Raw genomic sequence first — 13,991 nt, forward strand, 5'->3', positions numbered from 1 at the left:
TGAAAGGCAGAGTGTGTTCAACAACCCCCACTTGTATGTATTATCTATTCTGCACAACTGTGCCCAAAGAACGAGATAAGGCATCGGCTCTTTGAAGAGGCACCAGTTAGTAAGCATTTCTGGGTTCTTTTCCGATTTTATGAACACAATGAGTATGGAGCCTGAGTACTGAGGTCTACAAAATGCCAACCGTATGAAGGATGGAAGAGGACCCACGCTTAAAAAGTAAGCAAGAAAGTAAGCAAAACATGGGATAATGGTAGATTTTGGGAAAAAAAAAAATCTTTAAAAAAATCTATTAACAAAATACAACATGACACTGGCAAGTCATTTACACCTGACTTTAATGCCTTTGGTATTCAGGGAAGAAAAAGCATCATTGTAAGCCCGAGTACTCACCACAGTCAGGGTGTTAAAATGACAGTCTTAAGACCTTCGTGTAAACCATGCCCTGCTCACACCCACGCCTTCTCTCTTATGCTCTCAGATCACGTGACTGACAAGAGCACTGGTGGGCGTGGGGTGCCGCTCTGTCTCCTCTGAGAATTCCTGGGAACCAAGATGGTGCCTTCACTGCACTGGTGTGGACAAAGTGAAAAGATGGCTCGTTCCCTGCTTGCTGCTCTGGTCTCGGCCACCTCCAGCTTTTCACTTCATCTTGACTTGTGAGTGAGCTTGTGCTGTTTTTAGAAGGCTCATTTTTTTTTTTTCCCTTCTGAGAACCAAAACCTTCTCTTTCTCTTCTAAAGGAATAGCCATCTACCTTTCTCATTTACATTAAAAAAATTTCAAGTAGTAAAAGATATTACAATTTTGAAATGTGCTAGAACTTGCTCTCTACATGTTGTTTTCTATGAATACTGAACAAGTGTGAGGTGGCAAGCTTATGAAGCACTGGCTGAACTCTGAAGATTAGATGATTTATGGTGTAAGTTGGTCACCCTTATATGTCTGATTATATTGACTTTTTCCACAATTTAAATCTGCTATATGCTAGTAGAGGGCTAAAAAGAAAAGCTACCAACTAAGGAAATAAGCTTCCAGAATTCCAAAGCAGAGCTCATGAACAAACTGTTACATCAAATATTCAAATTCAGAGTAAATATTATAGTGTTCTCAAGTTTTATTATCATCAATAAATGATGTCTGTACTAATGAAAAGGAAAGAAAAGTGTCTTGTATTGTCATAGAAATTCAAGGGACAAAAAATTTATAAGCATTACTATTTACCTTAGAGTTCTTGATAAAATTTTACTTTTTTGCCAAAATATAGAGCAATAACAACAACAAAAAAATCAACACAATATCCATAAGTTCCTTAGGTTGATGCCAGTTTTAGTGAGTATGATTAATTATATCACACATTTGCCACTGGAAATTATTTTGAAGCTAGTCTATTCTTTGGATATATAATATTCTTGGAGAAACTTAAAACATAAAATCTTTGTGAGCAGCTCACACATGTGAGGTAATTAAGTAAGGGATCCGACCCTTGCTCGAGGGACGCTGACATGTTTTGCTTTTGCTTTAGTAAGTTGTGAAAGCAATTCAGCTTGTTCTAGCAAATGCAGAGCTGCATAGCAGTATAGTGAATTTTGCCAAGCCCCATGAAATTGTAAGGTGAACAACTCTATTAACTGCGTTATGAGATTAAAGCAGGTATCTTTGCTTGATAGACTTGCTGGTTCAGAAGAATAATTTCCTACCAACAAAATCAAGGATTTCTCTAGAACAGGTTTCAAGGCAACAAACTGGCACTCGCCCCACCTTCTGCATGCTACCAACACTAGCATGAGCTACATGCACACTCCCACACTTGGGCTCATAAGCAGCAGTTATGATAAATACCAGTTTCAGCATACCATATGGAGACAAAAGACTTGAAAAGTATTCTTCATGAGATCATGTCCCCCAGAGAAAAACTAAACCTAAACAGATTTCAGTGAACTAGGTTGGGAATGAAATGGTTACCAGTCTGGTAAAAATCCAATGAGGAGCTTGAAAATTCAGACAGTGACAGGTATCTGTTTCTTCTCCAAGTCTTCTTCCTACCAATGGAGTTACACTGTTCCCCTGTTCTTGTTCACTTCAGTTTGTCCCATTATTAAAGTGGAGGAAGGGGGGTTAAGCAATGTGGAATATTTGATTTGAAAGCTGCTCCACTGAGGGAGGAAACAAACATATAATTGGGTTCCAAAAGCCATCTCCAACTCCTGGAAGGTGTTCTATGGTATTGGCTTGCACTAACCATACAGAATAAGACATTGTTTCTCATGTGGCCATTTCGTCAAGAGTCAAACCATATCAGGCTTCTGTCCTACATGTACCAGAGCATGTTTTGGTCAGGTATAAAATGGAATAATTTCAAAGTTGATGTATCTACAAGTGAAAAGTCTTGCAGGGGAGAGTTTCATCTGGCATGGTGACGTAGAGGTCCAAGTTTTCAAAAGCCGCCTCTCCAGAAATTTCTGTAGTGGTCCATGTAAACAAAACACAGGTAAGAATGGTCCTTCTGGAACTGTGTTCATCGAACAGCAGGATTACCTGAAAGAGTGGTGTTGGCTAAACGTAACACCGGCAGAGGGTGAGCCTCTGTGTTAAACACCCAGTGGTCTAAAGGTAGAAGGTCATCCCCAGAGAACAGCAGGTACAAGTATCTGGAAACAAGAGGAAGAAGCGACAGTCAGTCAGAAATCAACAACAAGTCAAGTGGGCTCACTGGGGACTGCAGAGAGAGCCAGTACCTGCCTCTGAGTGGTTCTGATGAAGATGCACAGTTAGACTGCTGAGATAAAAGTTTCTTAAAATTCACACACTTGTCCAAAGCCCATGAAATAACAAAGCTATAAGAACAGCATAAGATAAACCACTTCATAATTTTCAGATGTTCTTTCAAGAAGCACACATAATATCAATTCTAAGTTTTGGTGACTCAGAGAATCATAGGAGACTTAAAGATTCACATTTATTAGCAAATACTGAGGAAAACTAGTAGTTGTAATAACTTTATAGCTCTTGGCATGAGAAACTATTAAATAAGTCTCTGAAGCATTGTGTATTTATAAAGAGTCAGAAGTTGCCGGGCGGTGGTGGCGCACGTCTTTAATCCCAGCACTCGGGAGGCAGAGCCAGGCGGATCTCTGTGAGTTCGAGGCCAGCCTAGGCTACCAAGTGAGTTCCAGGAAAGGCGCAAAGCTACACAGAGAAACCCTGTCTTGAAACACACACAAAAAAAAAAAAAAAAAAAAAAAAAAGAGTCAGGTGATTAGTAGCCAAAGGTCCCTCTGTGAGCTCCATGCCACCGGAGTCACTTGGATACCAAACAGGAATAAATAACCACAATCATTCCTTTTTTTTTTTTTTTTTTGGTTTTATGAGACAGGGTTTCTCTGTGTAGCCCTGGTTTCCTGAAACTAGCTCTATAAAGCAAGCTGGCCTCGAACTCACAGAGATCCATCTGTCACTGCCTCCCAAGTGCTGTGATTAAAGGTGAGCGCCACCACCACCTGGTGTACCACAATGATTCTTACCTTTAATACAATCAGGAAAATTCCAGTCTGAATTCTATTAAAGATCATCAAAGTGTACATAAAAATCCATAGAGTAAGGGGTTGGGGTTATATCTCAGTTATATAGCACCTGCCTAGCATTAGCAAAGCCTTGGGTTTCATTTCTAGCACCATAAACAACACAGACAGACAGATGGACACACACACACACCACACAGTAAGAAAACCTGAGATCTGCTTCTTGATGTTAGTAACTAGCACCACTTTACAAAACCCCAGGGAAGATTTTTTTTTTTAAGTATATTACTATCTCTTCTGGCTACTGTTACAGTTCTGGATGAGAGCAAGACCAGTGCAGGTAAAAGGGGGATGACATACTGCCCTTAGCACTGAGAAGCTGGAACACAGAGGAACAGGACTTTCTCTCTCACTCTGTCCTACATCTCCAGACCCACTTGACTGACTTCCTCACCAGGCTGCCAACAGAGAAGCCGCACCATACCTGGTTGACACAGCAGGGGACTCTACAGTCTGCTTTCCATATGGAGACTGTGCAGTCCCAGTGTGTGCTACCATGACCCTGGTGCAGCATTACAAGTGAAAGCAAGGGAGAGTTGGACTAGACATGCAAGAAGAAGGTCATCTGGAGATGGCGGCAAAGGTAGAGCATCGTTTCACAGGCTTCGTTATCTTGACATCTCTGGTGAGACACCTATTTGAAAATTTCACCTAATTTTTAACTGGAATGGCTCTTCTCTTGCTAAGTTCCCAGAATGTCTCATATGTTACAGACAGCCATCCGTGATCAATCACTTGCTTTTTAAAGATTATTATCCTTGTATGTGCCTTTTCTTTACCCCCACCCTCCTTTTTTTGAGACAGGGTCTCTCTAATACCTCTGCCTGGCTCTGTCTCCCAAGTGTTGAGATTAAAGGCACCACTATACCCAGCTTTTTCTTTACTCTCTTAACAGTATCTTTCCAAGAATAACTGCTTTCCATTTTGAGACTGGTTTAATGGATTTTGCTTCTGCTGTCTTATCTAAGGAATCTCTGCCTAACCAGGTTACAAATATTTTTTTCTCAGTGTTTTCTTTTTAAAGTGCATTTTTAAGGCTTTAAATTTAGGTCTTGACCCATTATAAATTCATTTATATATATGAATTAAGAAATTCAAATGTTTCAGCGCAATCTATAATCAATACTACCCTTTATCATGACTCTGCCTTTGTGAAAATCAGGTCTCCATCTAAGCACAGTGCCTTCCATGAACTCTCTATTTTGCACATCAATGAATCTATAGAATACACTGATATCCACTATTATGAACACTGCAGCTTTAATGTCTTCAAGTAAGTTATGAAGGCTTCTATGTTGCAGAATATTTGTTTACACTGTGAAGATGTGTCTCTGCCTAAGGTACCTTCTGATTGGTTTTAATAAAGGGATAAATGGCCAATAGCTAGGCAGGAAGGAATAGGTGTGACTTCCGGGCAGTGAGAGAGAAAAACTGGGAGGAGAAATCTAGGTGCAGATTTTGTCAGCAACTCAGACAGCAGGAGGTGCAGTACAAAAACAAGGTAGAGCCACACAGCAGGACGCACATTAAGAAATATGGATTAATTAAGTTATAAGAGCTAGTTGAAAACAAGCCTAAGCTAAGGCCAAGATTTCATAATTAATAAAAGTCTCCAGCTCATTATTTGGGGGCTGGCGATCCAAATATAGTATAAGAAAGTTTGCTACATTTGGTTCTCCAAGGTGAGGAAGGACCACAGGAACTGAGGGTCACACTAGCCGGCACTCCTGAGGTTGCCACCTGGGCCTTTTCGCTTGGGGACTCTGGAAAATGGGCTCAGAAAGTTCCTAGAGCTGGGGTGGTAAATGCGGCTCCCGGTGGTACCATGAGCATGAGGCTAGGCTCTCAGGGAACTGATAGGAGTGGAGCCAGACTCCAGAGCCAGGAGGTGGTAGCCTAGCAGTTTAAGGTTTGGCTCACACAGTCAGAGAAGACCACAGATGCACACAAAGTCAGTTAAAGACTGAGAAAACCTCTAAACAGATATAATATTTTAAATATGCTTAGGTGTTAAAGAAAAAAGAAGATAAAATAATAAAAGTCATTAAAAGGAGAGTAAAATATAAAAGGAATGACACATAAAGATGAGAAATACACAGGGTGTCTGGATCCTATATGGTGCTTTTTGACTTTGAATTTTTTAAATGCTGATGAACAAAAAATAATAGCTGCTGAGAGACACTGGATTATGGAAAATGCTAAATTAAACCAACCTATGTATTTTAAGAATGTCTTAACTTCAAAATGGAAGTCAGAAAATATGTTGCATTAGGGAAGTGGTTTTGCTTTTGCTTTCACAAGAAACAAAAAGCTATGGATTTCTTCAAAATTAATAAAGAGCAGATTTGATTGGGGGAGACCTGAAAATCTTGGCTGCAGACTTGAAGAAGAAAAACTGCAAGACAGGTGACATATAAGCTGATCCCTCTGCACGGGAACAGCTCTGAGACTGGATGAGATACGATAAATCTTGTTGGCTACAGAATCCTCAGGACTTTCATAAGGCATGGATAGAGATTTATATTACAGTTTGGTTATGTAGTCCAAATGGACTTATAAAGTTGACAGATGCTTTTTACCTGCTCAAACATAAAACAGAAAATCATCTTTAGCTGACTTGTACACACTGCACATTCCATACTTGTGTTAATGCTACCTTTAAAAATTTGTTTTTTCAGAAAAAAAAAAGGACCAGACAATAAAAACAAGTAACCCAGGTGATCCAGCCTCTCAAAATGCCTCTGTTGTAGTTTCCTCAAAATTCTGCATCCAGAACAACTTCAAAGCTGCTAGTTGAGATAGCCCAGCCTCACAGACTACCCCAGCCAGGACTTCAGATAAGCTCTACACTTCCCCATCACACAGAGACCAAACAAAAAAGAATACAGCTAGCAATCCCAGGACTCAACCATTATCTCTTTTTTCTCAGGGTCCCTAAAGATGTTATCATCCCCAAACAACAGGAAACAGTCTAGAGAACAGGATGTTCACATTCCTGAGAGGTGGAGTGGGTGGTATTTTGACATTCGGTGGGTTATGGATGTTTATTCATCACTTAGGAGAGTTTGTTGTAAATTGTTAATGGTCATGGTAAGGGAAGAAATTAAGCAAGGTAGATTGGATTGAAGGATCTCTGTTTGAAAAGAAAAAAGGGGAATTATATTATATTGATACAAATTTAAGGTTATTTTTGTTAGAACATACTCTATACATGGTTCTACTCTTGTTTAAGATATTTTTGTATATTAATACAAATTTAAGGTTATTTTAGTTATAGTGTATATATGTGTCTACTCTTGTTTAAGGTACTGTACCTATGCAGCACATTTAAAAATTTAATGTATAGTTCTAGTCCTTAAAAGCTATTACTATAAACCACTTAGGATAATTAAGAAATGCAGGTTAGTAGTTAGTCATCTATAACAATCAAACTGATGGTAATGTTAGGTATGTTTTCAAGATTACACAGAGATATATTTCAGATAAATAGGTGGTCTTCAAACACTTCAGGGACCTACTGAATATGGCATTTAAGATGTTTTAATAACTTAAGGCTTTTCATGATAGTGAGACACATCTGTTCCTGGCAGCACCAATTTACTTCAAAAAAGGATGACAGGCACTGAAGAACCTCTATATGTAGTTTGCTTTCAATATGGCAAAGCTAGCCACTGGACAAGAAACTGTCCTTGTCTTGACTGCTGACAGTATGCTGTTCAATTTTGATAAACAGGACACAAAAGAAGGCAACTGCTGAACTATTCCAAGACAAGGTAGGCCAGTCCTTCAAAATTCTTGCTTTACAGAAAAGTCTGTCAGATATTCTAGAGCTGTAGGCTGAAGATAGATGACCCAACATTGCAGAGGAACCTTGGGTGACCATCCAGGTAGCCAGCTGTTTCTATCATTTCTATAATTTTGGAAGTTGTTTGCTCTGTACTTCCTGTTTACTCAGGTAATACTTTATCCTTCTTGGGTCTTTGATGGGGTTGAAGACTAGATAGTTACAGTTACAGTTTTCCTTGTTACTAAATTCAGAAAAGAAACATACAAAAGAGATATAAAATTTATAAGGCTGAGAGGCATAACAGCTTAAGTTGTTTATCTAAGAAGATGTTTTAAGGTGTAAAAAAAGGTATTTTTAGATGGTAATACAAGTTATGATAGAAAGTGGTTTAGGTATAAAATTTTGGACCCACTAAGATAGGATGGATAATACAAAGTATTTTCTCTGAATTTGCCAAATGCAAAAAGGGGGAAATGTTGTGGAATATTTGTTTACACTGTAAAGATGTGTCTCTGCCTAAGACATCTTCTGATTGATTTAATAAATGACCAATATACATGACCAATAGCTAGGCAGGAGAGAATAGGTGGGACTTCTGGGCAGAGAGAGAGAGAAACTGGGAGGAGGAATTTAGGTGGATGAATTCACCAGCAAACTCAGAGTAAGTTGGATGTGCCATACCAAGAAGAGGTAACAGCCACATGGTAGAACATAGATTAATAGAAACAGGTTAATTTATGTTATAAGAGCTAGCTGGGGAAAAGCCTAAGCTAAGGCCAAGCTTTCAAAACTAGTAATAAGTCTCCAAGTCGTTATTTTTGTGCTGGTGGTCCCAACAAAAACGTACTGTTACACACTTTATTCTTTCTCAAACTTGTCTTGGTTATTCCAGATCCTTTGTAATCAGAAACAGTATGTCAATTTCTACAGAAAAAGAAAAAAAAGACTACTAAAATTTTGAGTAGAGTTTCATATAATCAACACATTAAATTTGGGGAGAATTAATATCATGTTTCCAGAAGCTTAAACATTTATTTAGGCCTTGAACATTTATTTCAGCAATGACTTTAATTTTCAGTGTGTAGCTCTTTAAAATTTTACCAAGATTTGCACATTAATATTCTACATCTTCATGCTATTTATATGTGATATTCTTAATTTTTAACTTCTTATGGCTCACTGCTAATATATACAATTAATTTGTGCATATTGAGCCTGTATCTGCAACCCTGCTAAATTCATTCATTAGTTTTAGTTATTCTTTGGTAAGATATGTAGGATTTTCTACATGGATTATCACATTCTCTCTTTAAAATAGTCTTACTTCTTCCTTTCTAGTCTGGATGTCTTTGTTTGTTTGTTTGTTTGTTTGTTTGTTTGTTTTTCTTGCCTGACAGCATGGGCTAGACTCTCCAGTACAGTGCTAAACAGAAAAGGAAAAGCACAGATGTTTTTGTTTGTTATTGACCTTGGGAGAACCACATGCCTTTTTCAGTATGATGGTAACTGTTCTTTTCATATGTGCTCTTTATCAAGCTGAGGAAGTTTTCTTCTATTCCTAGGTACTTTCTCAAGCTGGCCCTCATTTTAGACAACTTATTTCTTCTATTTTATGCTACCTGTTAACACCTTATATACCAGTTAGCAATATTTCAGTTTCTTTCTTTCACTACCCTAGCACTTATATTTAAAACCACTTCAAATTTTATTTAATAATAGTAAACAATTTGATGACTGATTGATAACAGCATATTACATAAAGTTAGTTTATGGGCAAATTTTTAAATTAAAAAAAGATAAGTGCAAACACATTACTGTAATCAAGTGGTGAACAATCATTTTTCCTTTATTCATTTCAAAATCATCTAATAGCCCATCAGAAGTAAAGGGATAAACAAAATGTTCATACCCTAGCAGAATACTAAATAGCACCACCATAAAGAAATGAATTGCTGATAACTATAACATGAACCATTCTGATAAAGTGCCAAATAAAAAATACTCCAAAACCATATGATTCAAACTAATTAGTTTCTAAAAAGGGTGATGTACAGAGACAGAAAGTAGAGCAGTTTGAGTGTGGATAGAAGTGACTGCAAAACCAAGGTGGAGATGTATTCTCTACACTCAGGTGTCACATACCCATGGGGCTGGGTTTGGAGAAATGCATTGTCAGGTGCTTCCCTGGTGTGTGAACATTACAGAGTACGGATACAAACTAAGATGGCTAAAATGATAAACTAAGGCAGTCAGTAGGTGATAGAATTTCATGGGACCGATGTGCAATATGTGGTCCATCACTGACCAAAACATCATTACACAGAACACAACTACATTTATTGGGGTAGTAGTTATCCAGTCTAATGAATCTGATAAAATGTCAATGAAGCACTCACTTAAAATACTTCAATAAAGACTGACAAAAATGGAATGGCAAAAATTTTGTTGTTGCCACCTAGTACAATTTGTGTTACAGCTCCCTCTACTGTAGCAAAAGAGACTGCTAGGTATTTTGAAGTGAGTAATTTTGAAAGTGACAATATCTAACACTTGGACTGCACTGTGGCATGCGCTAGAAGGATTAAAGACTGCAAACCACGCTTCCAGTACTCAAGAGACTAACCTACATGGATACAGCAGTTAAGCAATGGTTTTGCCACCTGACATCATGGTGTGGCAGCTGCTCTGTCAGCAGCCAGTTTCTTGATTCTTAATTGCTTGCACCAATGTGTTACAGAGCATGGGCGTCAGTGGTTCTCAAAGTGATCCCTACAGACCAGTAGCTGTGAGAATGCCTGTGAACTTGCAAGCAGTGCATACTCTTAAGCTCCACTCTAGACCTATTAGCAAGAAGCCCTGGTGATGAATCCTTTGAGGAAACTTGGATTCATGCTCCAGCTTGAGAGGCACTTCTGCAAGTCTCCTACATGTGCAACTTCTAACAAGAGGTCTATTATTTCACTGTTCCTTCTTCAGCTCATCTGAACCTTTAGCTCTACTGAAAACAGCCCCACAGCTCTGAATCTCTGGTTTTCAAAGTGGGCTCCACTTTTGTCAGTTCCTCTATTGATTATCAGTCACTGCTAGCACTGGTTCCGAATCCACCCTAAGCCACAGCCAGGGAAGGACACGGCTATTGCCTTTTCTCTCTTCTCTCTCTTCTCCCTTCTCCCTTCTCCCTTCTCTCTCTCTCTCTCTCTCTCTCTCTCTCTCTCTCTCTCTCTCTCTCTCTCTCTCGTTTTTTCGAGACAGGGTTTCTTCATGTAGTTTTGGTGCCCGTCTTGGATCTCGCTCTGTAGACCAGCCTGGCCTCGAACTCACAGAGACCCACCTGGCTCTGCCTCCCGAGTGCTGGGATTGAAGGCGTATACCACCACCGCCTGGCTGGCTATTATCTTCTTAATGACACTATTTTATAAGACCTTATAAAAATAACTGCTGTTGTTTTCAGCTGTTCCCATGGGAGTCAGGTGACTCAAGTCTTCATCTGGAATCTATTAAATATTAAAACTTATATGTGCAAGCCTTATTATATGAAGATAAAACAATAAACAAAATATCAAAAAATCTTATCTACTCCAGAGAATTTATATTCTACTTTGATAATGTTTAGAAAATTATGTTATAAACTGGGTGCAGTGGCATATGAGTGTCTTAAATCCCAGCTCTTGGGAGGCAGAGGCAGAATCTTTTTGAGTTCGAGGCCAGCCTGATTACAGAGCAAGTTCTAGGACAGCCAAGGGTACACAAAGAAACCCTGCCTTGAAAAACAAACAAATAAAACAAAATAACAAAAAAGAAAACTATGTTATCTTAGAAGTCAGGTACTATAGAGGAAAGTAGGGTTAAAAAAAAGGGGTATAAAACAACTTAAAACTGGGCATAGAACAATCAGATAACGTCGTAAAAGTATATTTGGAAAATATATATCACATTTTCATATCATAAAAAGTAAAATCACACAATTAAATATTATGCAAGTGGGGGCTGGAGAGATGGCTCAGTGGTTAAGACCATTGGCTGCTCTTCCAGAGGACCCAGGTTCAATTCCCAGTACCCAGATGGCAGTTCACAACTGTCTTTAACTCCATTTCCAAGAGATCCAAAACCTTCACACAGACATACACTCAGGCAAAACTCCAATGCACATAAAATAAAAATAAATAAATCTTTAAAAATATTATGTAAGTGATTAAAGATGCCAACATTCGACTCCTACCTCACATAATGAGCAAAGACTTACTACTCATTTACTGAGTGCCATATGGTAAATGTTAGAACAGGAATTAAGGAGACCCTTGGTTGTGACCCTTAATTCTGCTGGTAGAAGCAGATAAAACACACACATCTGTATTATGAAGGGACACTACAATGGAGACAAAGTAGAGGCAGGGGAGCAAGTGATGGGGAATACAGATGACACCCATGGCATGTCTTCACAAGCAGGCTATCAAAACGGCAGCTCTAAGTTAGGGAAGAGTGGAGTGTTTCAGGATGTCAACTATTACAGATTCCTCTCCATGGCACTTATACACACTGATCTACGGAAACAACAGCCAACACAGATCAGGCACTTAACAGTAAGCACTTGTTGGATGAAGTGGTTCATAGTCTCTATCTTTTCTATGCTTTGATGGTTTAGATGTTAAAAAACAAACAGAGTGCAAATCAAATTCAAGAGCAAAGAAGGGGAAGCAATGGTCCCGCAGGGAGTAACAATTTAAAGGGTGGAAATGCTTTCTCATCCCCAGGATTTCCCAATAACTTCCATTTAGCTTTGTAACCTGTACTCTTAACCTATAGAAAAAAGTTAAATGACTTATCCTGGTGAATTTATTTAAAACAGACTGACTTTTAGACATTGAGACTTATAGACACAACACAGCAAATTTGTTAACTGAGCTGAGATTCAATGAAAGCCTAACTCACTAAAATATCTAAAGTCAGGTAGAAAATATTCCCAAAGTTTTTTAAGAGGAATTGGTTGATGCAAGTAGGTGATACAAAGGCCTGAAACCATAGAGAATTCAAAGGGGATACATTTTTCAACAGTGTGAGGGTTGCTAGAGAGAGCTGCTTCCAGCACTGTGGAGTCCTTGGTTCTTTCAGCTGAGAGACTTTTTATCGACTACCACTTTACTAAACTCAGACACAAAAGCCCTTACCCAAAAACCTGTAGCTCTTTCTTGCAATTAGAGGAACTGGCAGGGTGATACTATCCACCTATTTTATATAGGAGCATTCTATACATTTAATCTTGAAGAAATCCCTTAAGCTTATGTAAATCAATCTGGGTGAATTACCCTCTTAATCACATAGCACACACACACACACACACACACACACACACACACACACACACACACGACAAATCTTACAGAAGACAAATATTCCTAAGCGAGAGCTGCTAATTAACACTGGAAAGCAAGGCACTGAAAAGCTGATAGGAAGCAGCACACAGGTTGGTATTCACTAGGACTTTGCCACTGGGCAGTGGGTAAGGACATGGTTATTTGTCTTGACGAGGAATCTCATGTGTCGATATCAAGACTTTTTTTTCTGTGATCTAATCTAATGAATTTCCCCAAAGGAAGTCTTTCAGTCATCTATGTACTTTTTTGTTTGTTTGTTTGTTTTGTTTTTTTCAAGACAGGGTTTCTCTGTGTAGTTTTGGAGCCTGTCCTGGATCTCACTCTGTAGACCAGCTGGCCTTGAACTCACAGAGATCTGCCTGGCTTTGCCTTCCGAGTGCTGGGATTAAAGGCGTGTGCCACCACCGCCCATTTATGTACTTTTAACAGTGCCTGTTACCTCAAAGTCCACAGCCTCCGTAGTTGAAGTTCCTCTCATAAGAATCTCCTTCCATTTCAGAGGACAAAGATGAAGCAGGATGTAAAGAAGAGTCTAATATTCACTGGGCGGTGGTGGTGCACACCTTTAATCCCAGCACTCTGGAAGCAGAGGCAGGCGGATCTCTGTGAGTTTGGGGCCAGCCTGGTCTACAAAGTGAGTTCCAGGACAGCCAGGGCTACACAGAGAAACCCTGTCTCAAAAAAACAAAACAAAACAACAAAAGAGTCTAATATTTCCACATAAACATTCCCACCTCCACTCTCAAATTCCAGTTTTCAAAGCCAGCATTTACCAGTTTATCAGCTTGTTCAAGTTAACTCCCCAATACAAGCACTTAGCTTTCTCTGCTCTGCTCTGTCTTTTAAACATGTGTTGACAGAAGTTGTCCTTACCCTCTATTACCTCACTAGTTAGTTTTCTACAGTCATTTATTTTAATGGCTCTCAACAAAGTATGAACAAATGAAGTGTGTGTGTGTGTGTGTGTGTGTGTGTGTGTGTGTGTGTGTGTGTGTGTATAGCATGTAGGAGCTGGGGAGGAAGAGAAGGGGAAGCTCTACCACAACCTGTGTCAAATTCCCCAGCTTTACATGTAAAGCACAGAACCTTCCTGTGACATGTTCATTTAGTAGGATGTAGCACTGAATAACTGAAGCTGTCACTCTGTCTTATGGTCCAGTGCTCTTAAAACTACTTGATACAGACGCAAGCCTAACCACATAGGATACAACAACAAGGAAGGCCTAGAGGTGGGAAACTCGGGAC

General features: G+C 39.1%; 1 protein-coding gene across 1 annotated transcript in view; it reads right to left on the bottom strand.

The window, feature by feature from the left end:
- Positions 1-327: 327 nt before the first annotated feature.
- Man1a2 (mannosidase alpha class 1A member 2) overlaps positions 328-13,991 on the bottom strand; it is a 128,531-nt gene continuing 114,867 nt past the window's right edge. The window contains exon 13 of the mRNA XM_059265959.1: positions 328-2,657. Coding sequence (XP_059121942.1) covers positions 2,525-2,657 — 133 coding nt within the window. The 3' untranslated portion in view covers positions 328-2,524. The remainder of the gene's footprint in view (positions 2,658-13,991) is intronic.

The sequence above is a fragment of the Peromyscus eremicus genome, chromosome 6, assembly GCF_949786415.1.
Source record: "Peromyscus eremicus chromosome 6, PerEre_H2_v1, whole genome shotgun sequence".
Lineage (NCBI taxonomy): Eukaryota > Metazoa > Chordata > Mammalia > Rodentia > Cricetidae > Peromyscus > Peromyscus eremicus.